This window comes from Bison bison, unplaced genomic scaffold, assembly GCF_000754665.1.
Source record: "Bison bison bison isolate TAMUID 2011002044 unplaced genomic scaffold, Bison_UMD1.0 scf7180017864462, whole genome shotgun sequence".
Lineage (NCBI taxonomy): Eukaryota > Metazoa > Chordata > Mammalia > Artiodactyla > Bovidae > Bison > Bison bison.
In genome coordinates, this window is record NW_011495024.1 from 3,868,224 (window position 1) to 3,881,066 (window position 12,843).

The following is a 12,843-nucleotide window of genomic DNA, read 5'->3' on the forward strand; positions in this document are numbered from 1 at the left end:
TGGAGAATCCCAGGGACGGGGGAGCCTGGTGGGCTGCCGTCTTTGGGGTCGCACAGAGTTGGACACGACTGAAGCGACTTAGCAGCAGCAGCAGATCCTTGTTTAAAAAGCATGGATATTTCCTTGAAACAATTTAACAAATGGGTAATCTCTTTCTGGTGGTGGTTCAGTAGCTCTGTGGTGTCAGACTCTTTGTGACCCCATGGACTGTAGCCTGCCAAGCTTCTCTGTCCATGAGATTTCCCAGGCAAGAATATTAGAGTGGGTTGCCATTTCCTTCTCCAGGAGATACTTCTGACCCAGGAATCAAACCCAGGTCTCCTGCATTGCAGGAAGATAATTGCATTGCAGGTGGTTTCTTTACTAACTGAGCTACCAGGGAAGCCCAATCTCTAAGTATTATATAATATTTTTAACTTGTGTATTTGAAGAGATTATAAACTGCAACAATAAAGCCCAAATCTAACAGAAAAGTGAAAAAGGAATATTTTCATAGAAGAAAGGAAGTACAGATATCCATAAAGCAGAGGAAAAAGGTACTCAAATGCAATTGTATTAAGAAAAATGCAAATTAAAACTATAAATGAGATCTCATTAGCATATTAATGGACAACTCTGCTGGAACAGGCATGGGAAATAGGCAGTGTCATCCTTTGCTTATGAGATATAAATGATTACCAGCTTTAAAGACATTTGACAATATTTGTCAAACTCTAAAATGTATATCCCCTGTGACCCAGTAATTGCCTGTCTAGGAATTTATCCTACAGATGAAGGTTACATTTCAGTTCAGTTCAGTCACTCAGTTGTGTCTGACTCTTTGTGACCCCATTGACTGCAGCACGCCAGGTCTCCCTGTCCATCACCAACTCCTGGAGTTTACTCAGACTCATGTCTGTTGAGTTGGTGGTGCTGTCCAACCACCTCATCCTCTGTCGTCCCCTTCTGCTTTCAATCTTTCCCAGCATCAGGGTCTTTTCAAAAGAGTCAGTTCTTTGCATCAGGTGGCCAAAGTATTGGAGTTTCAGCTTCAGCATCAGTCCTTCCAGTGAATATTCAGGACTGATTTCCTTTAGGATGGACTGGTTTGATCTCCTTCCAGTCCAAGGGACTCTCAAGAGTCTTCTCCAACACCACAGGTCAAGAGCATCAATTCTTTGGCACTCATTTTTCTTTATAGTCCAACTCTCACATTCATACATGACTACTGGAAAAACCGTAGTTTTGACTAGATGGACCTTTGTTGACAAAGTAATATCTCTGCATTTAATATGCTGTCTAGGTTGGTCATAAGTTTTCTTCCAAGGAGCAAGCGTCGTCTAATTTCATGGCTGCAGTCACCATCTGCAATAATTTTGGGAGACCAAAAAAATAAAGGCTGTCACTGTTTCGAATTGTTTCCCCATCTATTTGCCATTAAGTGGTGGGAGCAGATGCCACGATCTTAGTTTTCTGAATATTGAGTTTTAAGCCAACTTTTTCACTCTCCTCTTTCACTTTCATGAAGAGGCTCTTTAGTTCCTCACTTTCTGCCATAAGGGTGGTGTCACCTACCTATCTGAGGTTATTGATATTTCTCCTGGCAATCTTGATTCTAGCTTTTGCTTCATCCAGCCCAGCGTTTCTCATGATGTAGTCTGCATATAAGTTAAATAAGCAAGGTGACAATATACAGCCTTGATGTACTCCTTTCCTGATTTGGAACCAGTCTGTTGTTCCCTGTCCAGTTCTGACTTGCTTCCTGACCTGCATTTAGGTTTCTCAAGAGGCAGGTCAGGTGGTCTGGTATTCCTATCTCTTAAAGAATTTTTCCACAGTTTGTTTGTGATTGACACAGTCAAAGGCTTTGGCATTGTCAATAAAGCAGAAATATATGTTTTTTCTGGAACTTTCTTGCTTTTACGATGATCAAATGGATGTGGCCATTTGATCTCTGGTTCCTCTGCCTTTTTAAAATCCATCTTGAACTTCTGGAAGTTCACAGTTCATGTACTGTTGAAGCCTGGCTTGGAGAATTTTGAGCATTACTTTACTAGCGTGTGAAATGAGTGCAATTGTCCAGTAGTTTGAGCATTCTTTGACATTGCCTTTCTTTGAGATTGGAATGAAAACTGACCTTTTCCAGTCCTGTGGCCACTGCTGAGTCTTCGAAATTTGTTGGCATATTGAGTGCAGCACTTTCACAGCATCATCTTTTAGGATTTGAAATAGCTCAACTGGAATTCTATCACCTCCACTAGCTTTGTTCGTAGTGATGCTTCCTAAGGCCCACTGGACTTCGCATTCCAGGATGGCTGGTTCTAGGTGAGTGATCACACCATCATGATTATCTGGGTTGTGAAGATCTTTTTTGTGCAGTTCTTCTGTGTATTCTTGCCACCTCTTAATATCTTCTGCTTCTGTTAGGTGCATACCATTTCTGTCCTTTATTGTGCCCATCTTTGCTTATTATTAGTGTTCCCCTGGTATCTCTAACTCTCTTGAAGAGATCTCTAGTCTTTCCTATACTATTGTTTCCCTCTATTTCTCTGCATTGATCACTGAGGAAGACTTTCTTCCTTGCTCTTCTTTGGAACTCTGCATTTCAAATGGATATGTCTTTCCTCTTTTCCTTTGCCTTTTGCTTCTCTCTTTTCACAGCTATTTGTAAGGCCTCCTCAGACAACCATTTTGCTTTTTTTGCATTTCTTTTTCTTGGGAATGTTCCCGATCTCTCCCTCCTGTGCACAAACCTCCTTCCATAGTTCTTCAGATACTCTATCAGATTTAATCCCTTGTATATATTTCTCACTTCCACTGTATAATTGTAAGGGATTTGATTTAGGTCATACCTGAACGGTCTAGTGGTTTTCCTTACTTTCTTCAATTTGTCTGAATTTTCCAATAAGAAGTTCATGATCTGAGCCACAATCAGCTGCCGTTCTTATTTTTACTGACTGTATAGAGCTTCTCTATCTTTTGCTGCAAAGAATATAATCAATCTGATTTTGGTATTGACCATCTGGTGATGTCCATGTGTAGAGTCTTCTCTTGTGTTGCTGGAAGAGGTGTTTGCTATGACCAGTGCGTTCTCTTGGCAAAACTCTATTATCCTTTGCCCTGCTTCATTCTGTACTACATTCTGTAAGTTACAGTGCATATGTTCAATGTATGAGGTTATTCATTGCAGCACTGTTTGTAATAACAAAAATTATGAACAGAAAATTGGGTTAAACACTGTGACATATCCAGTGAATGAAACACTTCAGAACTGTTGAAAAATAAACCAGCTGTATATGAAGGATAGTGATCAAAGTCACATTGTGTATCAAAATTTTATTGTAAAGTCAAGATAGAAAATTATGGAAAACTGTCTCTTACAGCTAACCATTGAGTAGAAGGAAAGCACCAACATGCACAAACACACACACATACAAATCTGCTTTAGAATATGCATAGATTCTAGCAGGACAGCCAATAATTAGTAGCAACCAGTTCTTTTAGGGAAAGGAACAGAAGTTGCAGAGACAGGATTGGAGAGAGACTTTTCAATATTTTCCTTTTTGTTTTTGAAACGTTCAATTTTCAAATGTCGTACTCATTACTCAGTAGTAAATAATTTACAAGTAAGTAAGCTTTCCTTTTGCTTGAAAGCAAAAGACCTCTCTGCATATAAGGGGGACTGTTGTACCTCATTCCCAGCTGCTATTACATTGGATTATTGTGGACACAGGGAAGGGATTATTGCAACTTATGTTTGGTTTTGTTTTCCAGGACGTTGTTGGCTTTAGGATGTCATGTGGGTATATCAGATGAACATGCTGAAGAAAAAGTGAAAAAAATGAAGCTGCCAAAGAAGTAAGTTGAATGTCTGAGCAATGTTAGATGGTCCATGCTTTACTTTAGTGTGACTGCACCCACAGGACTCGCAATGGAATCCTAGATTCCTTGCTTACACATAAGCTGTAAAATTCAGATTCGGCATTGAAACATGCTGCATTAATGTAGGGGCTTCATCGAGTTTATGGTGGTGGGGTGAGAGTTTCCATCACAGTGCCCAAAGGGGAAACAGGCTCACAAAATATTTGGTAGTATGTTATGAGTAGGTTATTTTCCTTGTGTGTGTGTGAGCACACGTGTCCACATCCTTATTGTATGTGGTTTCCCACTTTTCATCAGAAAATGTATCGTTTTATTCATTTTCACAAAGAAAGTCTATTTGAGGAGGAGTTATGAAGTCAGTGTTACCATGCCCACTTTAAGATGAGAAAACTGAGCCATGGGATGCTCTGGGAATTATTCTGCCTACTGTACTGCAGCCTCTGTGACCTTGTTTTAACTTCTTAAAACTTCAGCTTTCTTACCCCCTCACAGGTATTAATAAGGGAAGTTTTAGGGATTAAATAAGTGCTTAATGAATTATAGCTGTTTCATTATGTTACTTTTTTGTTAAGTATTCAAACCACTCTTTTGGGGCCTGTGTCTCATAAATAGCATGCCTGGAAGTTTGCCAAGTTACTATCATGGAGATGAAAACAAAGTACCAAAGTACGCATGAGTGAATGAGTGCAAGTCGCTCAGTCGTGTCTGACTCTTTGCGACCCCATAGCCTATACAGTCCATGGACTTCTCCAGGCCAGAATACTGAAGTGGGTAGCCTTTCCCTTCTCCAGGGGATATTCCCAACCCAGGAATCGAACCCAGGTCTCCTGCAATGCAGGCGGGTTTTTTACCATCTGAGCCACATGGGAAAACCAAGGTACACGTAGCTATTCCATAATTTTCTTCCGTCACCCCAGATAAACATAAAGTATAAATAGTGTGCTTGCTATGCAAATGCAAATTCTAGCACATCCTTTAGGCCAACAAACATTTTTACTCAGGTCCTCCATTTTAAGAAAGGTATTAAAAACACATTGTACAAAGTTGTATAAAGTGTACGACTAATTTTTGAGACCAAAACCATATACAGTAAGTCCTGCATATATAAACCTTCAAGTTACAAACGTTCAAAGATGCAGATGTGTATCTAGTTCCAGCAAGGAACCAGAACCTGTGCCATCAAATGTCAGGCATTAGTGAAATTGCAGCATGCTCTCCCCTCTGTCTCCTGTTGCTAACAATCCTTCAGCTCTACTGTCTCCTGCCCCCTCTCCCTCCTCCAGTCAGTAATTCTTCTTGCCTGTTCACTCGATGCCAGCCCCTGTATGCCCACTATTGGACTACTATACTTTTCAAGGTACTGTGCCTGCTTGATTGCTAAGTCGCTTCAGTTGTGTCCAACTCTTTATGACTCTATGAACCTCGACCTGCCAGGCTCCTCTGTCTATGGGGTTCTCCAGGCAACAATACTGGAGTGGGTTGCCATGCACTTCTCTAGGGGATCTTCCTGACCCAGGGATCAAACCTGTGTTTCATGTCTCCTGTATTGGTAGGCAGGTTCTTTACCACTAGCACCACCTAGGAAGCCCTCAAGGTACTGTACTGTAAGATTAAAAATCTTTTCTTTATTTTTTGTGTTTGTTTTTCATGTATTATTTGTGTGAAAATATTATTACAGTACCATATAGCGATTGTGTTAGATAGATACCTGGGCTAACTTTTTTGGACTTACAAACTCAGTCCTAATAGAACTCATTTGTATGTAGGGGGCCTATTGTATAAAAGGAAACAAACAGAAACACTGTAACTAAAGTATTCAATGAATCAAGTGACAAATGTAACAGATAGCATCTGTAGCAGAGCAGACCAAGTAGAAGAAAGAGTAAATGACCTGGAGGATAAGAATAAAGAAATAATGCAGTTACCAGAGGAGGGGACACTTAAGATTAAAAGAATGATGAAGGCCTATAAAAACTATCATATTCTATCAGAAACACAAATATCTGAATAATTGGGTTTCAGGATAGGAGAGGGAGATGGAGACATGGAATTCATTTAAAGAAACTATATTTGTGATCATCTCAGGCTTAGGGAAAGACTTGGACATACAGGTCCATAAAGCTAAAAGAATGCCCTATTATCTCAATGTAAAAAGACCTTCTCCAAGATGCATGACAATGAAACTGTCAAAAATCAATAAGAAATCATCCTACATAAAACTAGGGGGAAAAAAAGTGACCTACAAAGGGATCCCATTAAGCTATTAATTGATTTCTCAACAGAAACTCTATGGGGCAAGAGAGGATGGAATGACATGTTCAAAGTGTTGAGAAATAAAAATTGCCAGCCAAGAATACTTTATGCAACAAAGTTGCCTTACAGATATCAAGGAGATGTAAAGCCTTTCCCAGACGAAAGCTGAGGGAGTTCACCACCAATAGACCTGCCTTGCAGGAAATGTTGAAAGGAATTCTTCAAGCTGAAATGAAAAGATGCTGATCAGCAACAAAACAACATACAAAAATACACACTACACTGGTTTTAGACAAACAAAGACAGTCTGATGTAGAGAAGTATTAGGGTGGTGTATCAATCACTTCACTGTAGTACAAAAGTTAAAGGAAGAAAATAGTAAAAGAATTATGTGTGTTTAGTCTCAGTCTTGTATGACTCTTGTGACCCCATAGACTGTAGCCTGCCAGGCTTCTCTGTCCATGGGATTCTCCAGGCAGAATACTGGAATGGGTTGCCAGGGTATCCTGACCCAGGGATCGAACCCAGGTCTCCTGCATTGCAGTCAGACTCTTTACCCACTGAGCTACAAGGAAAGCCTGTAAAAAGAATTATAGTACCATAAATATAAATTATTAATGAATGCAGGCATAAAAAGAAGTAAATTGTATCATCAGTAATGTAAAAGACAGGAGAAAAAGTTGGATCCTTTATAGGTGAGTTGCTATTAGCCTAAAATGGACTATTTTATCTGTATGATATTTTATGTAATTTGCAAGGCTACCACAAAAGGAAAACCTAGGATGGATTCACAAAGACCAAGAAACAGAAAACAAAGCATACCAATGTGGAAAATAATTTATGGATGTTGACACAGACAGAAGGAAAAAGAAACAATGGAAATAAAAAGTAACCAGAGAGCAATTAATAGGATGGCGTTAGTATGCCTTTGCATGTCAATAATTACTCTAAATGTAAATGGATTAAATTCACCATTCAAAAAGTATAGAACAGTTGGATGGATTAAAAAAAAAAGACCTAACTATACACTGCCTACAGGAGATCCATTTCAGATTTAACAACACATGTAGATTCAAACTGTAGTTGGAATGATGTGCTTCGTTCCCTTTTTGAAAATAGGCAATCTGAGTGTTGGTTTTTTTCCCTGATAATACAGATCATCTCTCTAAAAATCTGTGAGGACTTTTATAGAATATATGATTCATTGTAGTTCTGTTTTCCTTCTTCTCCCTCTTCCTCCTCACCCTCCTCTCTCAACAAACCAGCAGACAACTGAATAGTACAGCACATTACTGTCTATTCTTAAGTTTGTAAATCTTGCCACATTGGTTATAAAATTAAACTCTTGACCCACTGCAGAGTTTGATGAGCAGAGTCCAATTGCTGAAGGAATAAAGTAAAACACAACTGAAAAGGAACACATTCCCAGATACTGTGGTTCACAATATCTATATCCCTGAGTAACTGAGAATTTTTTTTAAAATCTGAAAGTTTAAATGAAAGTGCAGTTCTTATCTGAGTACCAACGCCTGTTATTCACACTTTGTTAGCAATTATCTGCTGTTAAGTCAACCCCAAATGTAGTAGGTCAGAACCTGGTTGCTTTAGATATCACTGGGAAGTAAGAGATAGTGCTGAGTTATGAAAAAGTATATTAGAATTATTTGAGAAGTATTTAAGACTAGTGCTAAATTCCCTCCCTCCTGCACCACAGTCTCACTCTGATGATGTAAAACCACTATAGTGATGTGAAGTTGAAGTGTAACTGGTATCTCTCAGGCGTATTGGGGCAGATACAAGGTTAAAAATGATATTCTCGGTGTTCATGTATGTGTATACATTTTAAATGACTTTCAGAAATGAATGCTTAGATGGAGCCAGAATATGCAGACCCATATTTATGTAGTGCATATAGACACAAGCCCACACACAAAATTCAGTGTCTATAAATATTTACCTAAATGAAAAAGTGTTACAAATGCAGCTGGATTTTCTTTCCAGAAGTACGAGGCACTGTGATTGTGAAGAAAGAAATATTTATATACTCTTTTTATTTGTAGCGAGTAAATTTCACAGACCACAAATTTTAAAATGTGCCAGCATGTAATGTTCTTCATTTGTTCTCATTGGACTTAATTTCCTATTTAAACCCAATGGGCCTTGCAGCCAGATTGCAGCTTGTTAGTGAAAACCTAGTCCTAGTCTGTTCAGTGCAAACTCAATTGAAATCACAGTTTTCTGTGTTTATTCTCACCTTTATGTTTTGATTTCAAAGGTCATCTTCTGAAAGCTCTCTTTCTCTGCCTCCTTAAAATTGCAGCCTATTTAAAATTGTGCTTTCTCTCCTGTCCCCTTTTCTACTTGATTTTTTTCTGATAGTATTTAAATATCATCTAACATACTATTATATTATGTTTATTTTGCTTACTGCCTTGGTCTTCATCTAAACATAATTATCTATAAAAATAGATTGTTTATCCATGTTATTCAGTGATGTATCATTAGTTCCCAGAACAGGACCTGAAACATTTGAGTACAGGATAAATCTTTGTGGTTAAGTTCGAATTCAAAGCTTACCCTCTTACTCCCAGGGCCGTGTATCTTTGGGACACTCACCTGAGGGGGAGGAAACATTGGGTCCTTGGGCATTCTCTTTTGAGTTTGCTGTCAGGAACTGAAAGACATCAAAGAAAACCAGAGCCAGACAGAAGTTAAAGGCATAAAGACAAATTTTATTCCAGAACTATTACAATAGGGGAAGAGAAACCTCAGTAGTTACACACTGGGTTGGTCAAAAAATTCAGGTTTTTCCGTGAGATATTATGGAAAAACTCAAGTGAATTTTTGGCAAACCCAAAACAGCAAGGACAAGTGGGGATTTGTAGACAGGACCAGAGTTAGGGGTCAGTGGATGAAAAATTACTAAGAGTAAACATCAAGGAAAAGGAGGATTCTGGTAAAGCAAAATTTGTAGGATTGTTGCTAATGGCAGATCAGAGTGATAGAATGTCAAAGGTGGCAGATGAGGAATGTGATCAGATATCATGAGTGGGGGATTTCCACCAAGCTGACCTAAGCAGGAGTCTTGCTAAAACTGGACTAAGCAAAACAAGATCAAATCCTACAATCAGAAGCCAGGTCAGAAAGAGGATTCAGAAGAGCTTGAGTCAGGTTTGGTCAAAGGAGATTCTTTATGAATTGTCTGCATTTACCTCTTCTGACATCTTACTGATTTTGAGTGGCCTTCGCCTGCAGCTGTTTGAAGCAGTATTTTGCTTTCCCAGCCGAAGATTAAAGTCAGGTCTCAGTGGTGAGAGCCCTGAATTCTAGCCACCAGACCAGTGACCAATGGGACAGGGTCCCTGACCCATCGGCTTTGTTGTAATGAATTCCCCACAAAGAGACAGAAAGTAGTGAAACCAAGTGTTTATTAGGAGAAAGAAGGTACATGTGAATATACTCACAGAACAGATTCAGAGAGTTGTGCCCTCTGGGTAGTTTGAATCACTTTTATGGAGCATTTCTTCTGGGTTTCCTCTGGACAGTCCTCTTGATTTGCCTGGCTCTGGGTCCATCTGTAGTATTTCTCAGGATCCTCCCGTGGGTGTGTGCTCATCTCTTAGCCAAGATGGATTCTAGTGGGCAGGGTAACATCACTGACTATGGCGTGATAGCCCTTCCTTTTTGATCTGCAAGGAGCCCTTCTGTACATATATAGTCGGGAAGGTCTCCTTGACTTTGAGAATGAGGAAACTGTAGTCTCTTTATCTTTTATCTGGACAGGGCTCAGCACCTCTAAATATTCTCCTGCTGTTGTCCTCATCTTGAAGTATCTGTCCACAGGGGACGAACTCCAGCTACTCAGCTTGGGGTCCGTCTATCTCCTGCCTCATTTTGGGATGCATGTTTTCCTGACTGATCTTTGGACCGCACACTGGATCTTTCTTCCTCGTCTCTTTTGAGTCCTCCAGGTCCTTGCTGTGCTTTCACCTCCACCCGGGCCTCTTTTGGAGGTTGGAAACCTAGGAATACTGTCTTCAGCAACTTGAGGACTTTAGTCTCTTGGCAGAGGGAGGAGGGAAAGTTGCCTGGCAGCCTGGTCTTGGTTTGGTGCCAAATCTGTTCTCCTGAATCTGTGCTGCACAAGGGTTTGGGTGTGGGAGATTCTGGAAACTGACCATTCTCCTGGGTCTAATCTGGTAAGTAAGCCAGAAGCTCCCTTGACTGTGGGATCTATCTGGTCTCCATCTGGGCAAGCGGGTTGAGAACGCTGAATTCCTCTAATTCTCTCCTCCTCTAGGCTCTGAAACCTTCATCCAGCACATCAGTTTCTTGCTCTTTTAATATTCAAAAGTAGAGCTATTCATATCAGAAGGGCTTTCTCTAAATATTGTTGTCTTTTGTATGACTTTTCAAAGCCTATTCTAAAAACCCAAAAGCCAAGAATGGCTTTTTTGATCTTTCTTAAAGTGATCCTCTCTTGTTTTGTTTCAAAGGGGATATGGAGTACAAAGAAGAACTTGGAGTAAAAAAGGGATTAAAGATGGTGGAGGCACAGGGCATGTCATATTACATGTTTATTTAAAAGCAAAATGAGGTTTCCCTGGTGATCCAAGGGCTAAGCTCTGAGCTCCCAATTCAGGGAGCCTGGGTTCAGTCCCTGGTCAGGGAAATAGATCCCACTGCAACTGAGACCCAGTGCAGCCAAATCAGTTCAGTTCAGTTGCTCAGTCGTGTCTGACTCTTTGCGACCCCATGGACTGCAGCACACCAGACTTCCCTGTCCATCACCAACTCCAGGAGCTTGCTCAAACTCAGGTCCATAGAGTTGGTGATGTCATCCAACCATCTCATCCTCTGTACTCCCCTTTTTCTCCTGTCTTCAGTGGTTCCCAGCATCAGGGTCTTTTCCAATAAGTCAGTTCTTTGCATCATGTGGCCAAGGTATTGGAGCTTTGCTTCAGCATCAGTCCTTCCAATGAATATTCAGGGTTGATTTCCTTAAGGATTGACTGGTTTGATCTCGTTGCAGTCCAAGGACTCTCAAGAGTCTTCTCCAACACCACAGTTCAAAAGAATCAGTTCTTTAGCACACAGTCTTCTTTACGGTCCAGCTCTCACATCCATACATGACTACTGGAAAAACCACAGCTTTGACTAGATGGACCTTTGTAATGTCAAAGTAATGTCTCTGCTTTTTAATATGCTATTTAGGTTTGTCATAGCTTTTCTTCAAAGGATCAAGCTTCTTTTAATTTCATGGCTGCAGTCACCATCTGTATTGATTTTGGAGCCCAAGAAAATAAAGTCTGTCACTGTTTCCATTTAGTGACAACCAAATAAATAAATAAATAAATTGTTTTAAAAAATATATGTAAAGAGAAGAAGCGAAGTAGTAGAAGAAACAGATCCCTTCTAATTTCTCAACTGAAATTATTCTTCTGTACTAGTTTTCTGGAGGTTTTTTTTTTTTTTTTTTTTTTTTTTAATATTTTCAGTCTCCTTTCTTTAAGAATGTCAGCCCAGCACCATTTTTAGTAGCTGTGCTTCTAGCAAAACTTGTTCTGAATATCTGTGGTGTGCAGTCATCTGAGATTTTCCTATTTTTTCCAAGGTACTTGGAAGACTGATTTGGTTTTGAAATTTGCAGCTAACATCCACTGAACTTGGACATAATCTTTTCATGTTTACTGTGCATCTTTCACAATGTAATGACTTCCAAGCTTCATTTACTCTGATTCATACTAAACAAGTAAGCTTGAGAGGTGGGAGAGGCTGGAAAAACAGAAAAGGCTTATCCTTAGTGTTTTGGGTATTCTGCCCTGTTTTTGTTGCACTACTTTAATTGGCCCTTGGGTGATATTATACTGAACACAATAATAAAAAAAAAAACTCATTAGGAATTCCTGCTTGGGGAAAAAATGTGGATCAGGTGGGAATGAAGCACAGAATTGAATTGCTGCTTCACATGACCATTCACCCCTGGGGCCAAGTGTTATCAGGTGTTTGTTTACATCTTTGATAATTCAATGCAAATGAAACTGGCAGTTAGTCAGTTCTCCCCCACCACCCCAACCCTTCCCCCTCACCAGGCAAAGAAGTTTTTAAAAAGAAATTTTGCTGTAAGGAAACTGATGCTCAGAGTGTTTATATGATTTGTTAATCTCACTTAAAAAAAAAGTTTATTATATATCACATCAAATAAAACTAACAGCTAGTAACTACAAAAGAACTCTGATACTTTGAAAATGACCATATTGAATGTATTTGTTTAGTACCATATATATTCCTCATAACCTAATTTGGCAAAAAGATTGATGGTACTACATCTTAGAGTGTGAAAGTAAAGGAAGTTAAAAACTACAGCTACTAGACAAATACATGACAGAAGAAAGAGATCTATTGACTGATTCTGGCAGAATTTTCCCTGAAAGCTTGAAAAGGTAGGATATATTACATAGATGTCTTTAATATGAGCTAAGTATGTTTTCAGTTCAGTTTAGTCGCTCAGTGGTGTACGACTCTTTGTGACCCCATGAATTGCAGCACGCCAGGCCTCCCTGTCCATCACCAACTCCCGGAGTTCACTCAAACTCATGTCCATCGAGTAGGTGATGCCATCCAGCCATCTCATCCTCTGTCGTCCCCTTCTCTTCCTGCCCCCAATCCCTCCCAGCATCAGGGTCTTTTCCAATGAGTCAGCTCTTCGCATGAGGTGGCCAAAGTCTG

At 39.7% G+C, this 12,843-nt stretch overlaps 1 protein-coding gene across 1 annotated transcript in view; it reads left to right on the forward strand.

Moving 5' to 3' along the window:
* RYR2 (ryanodine receptor 2 (cardiac)) overlaps positions 1-12,843 on the forward strand; it is an 826,801-nt gene that overhangs the window by 488,409 nt on the left and 325,549 nt on the right. The window contains exon 25 of the mRNA XM_010860117.1: positions 3,754-3,837. Coding sequence (XP_010858419.1) covers positions 3,754-3,837 — 84 coding nt within the window. The remainder of the gene's footprint in view (positions 1-3,753; positions 3,838-12,843) is intronic.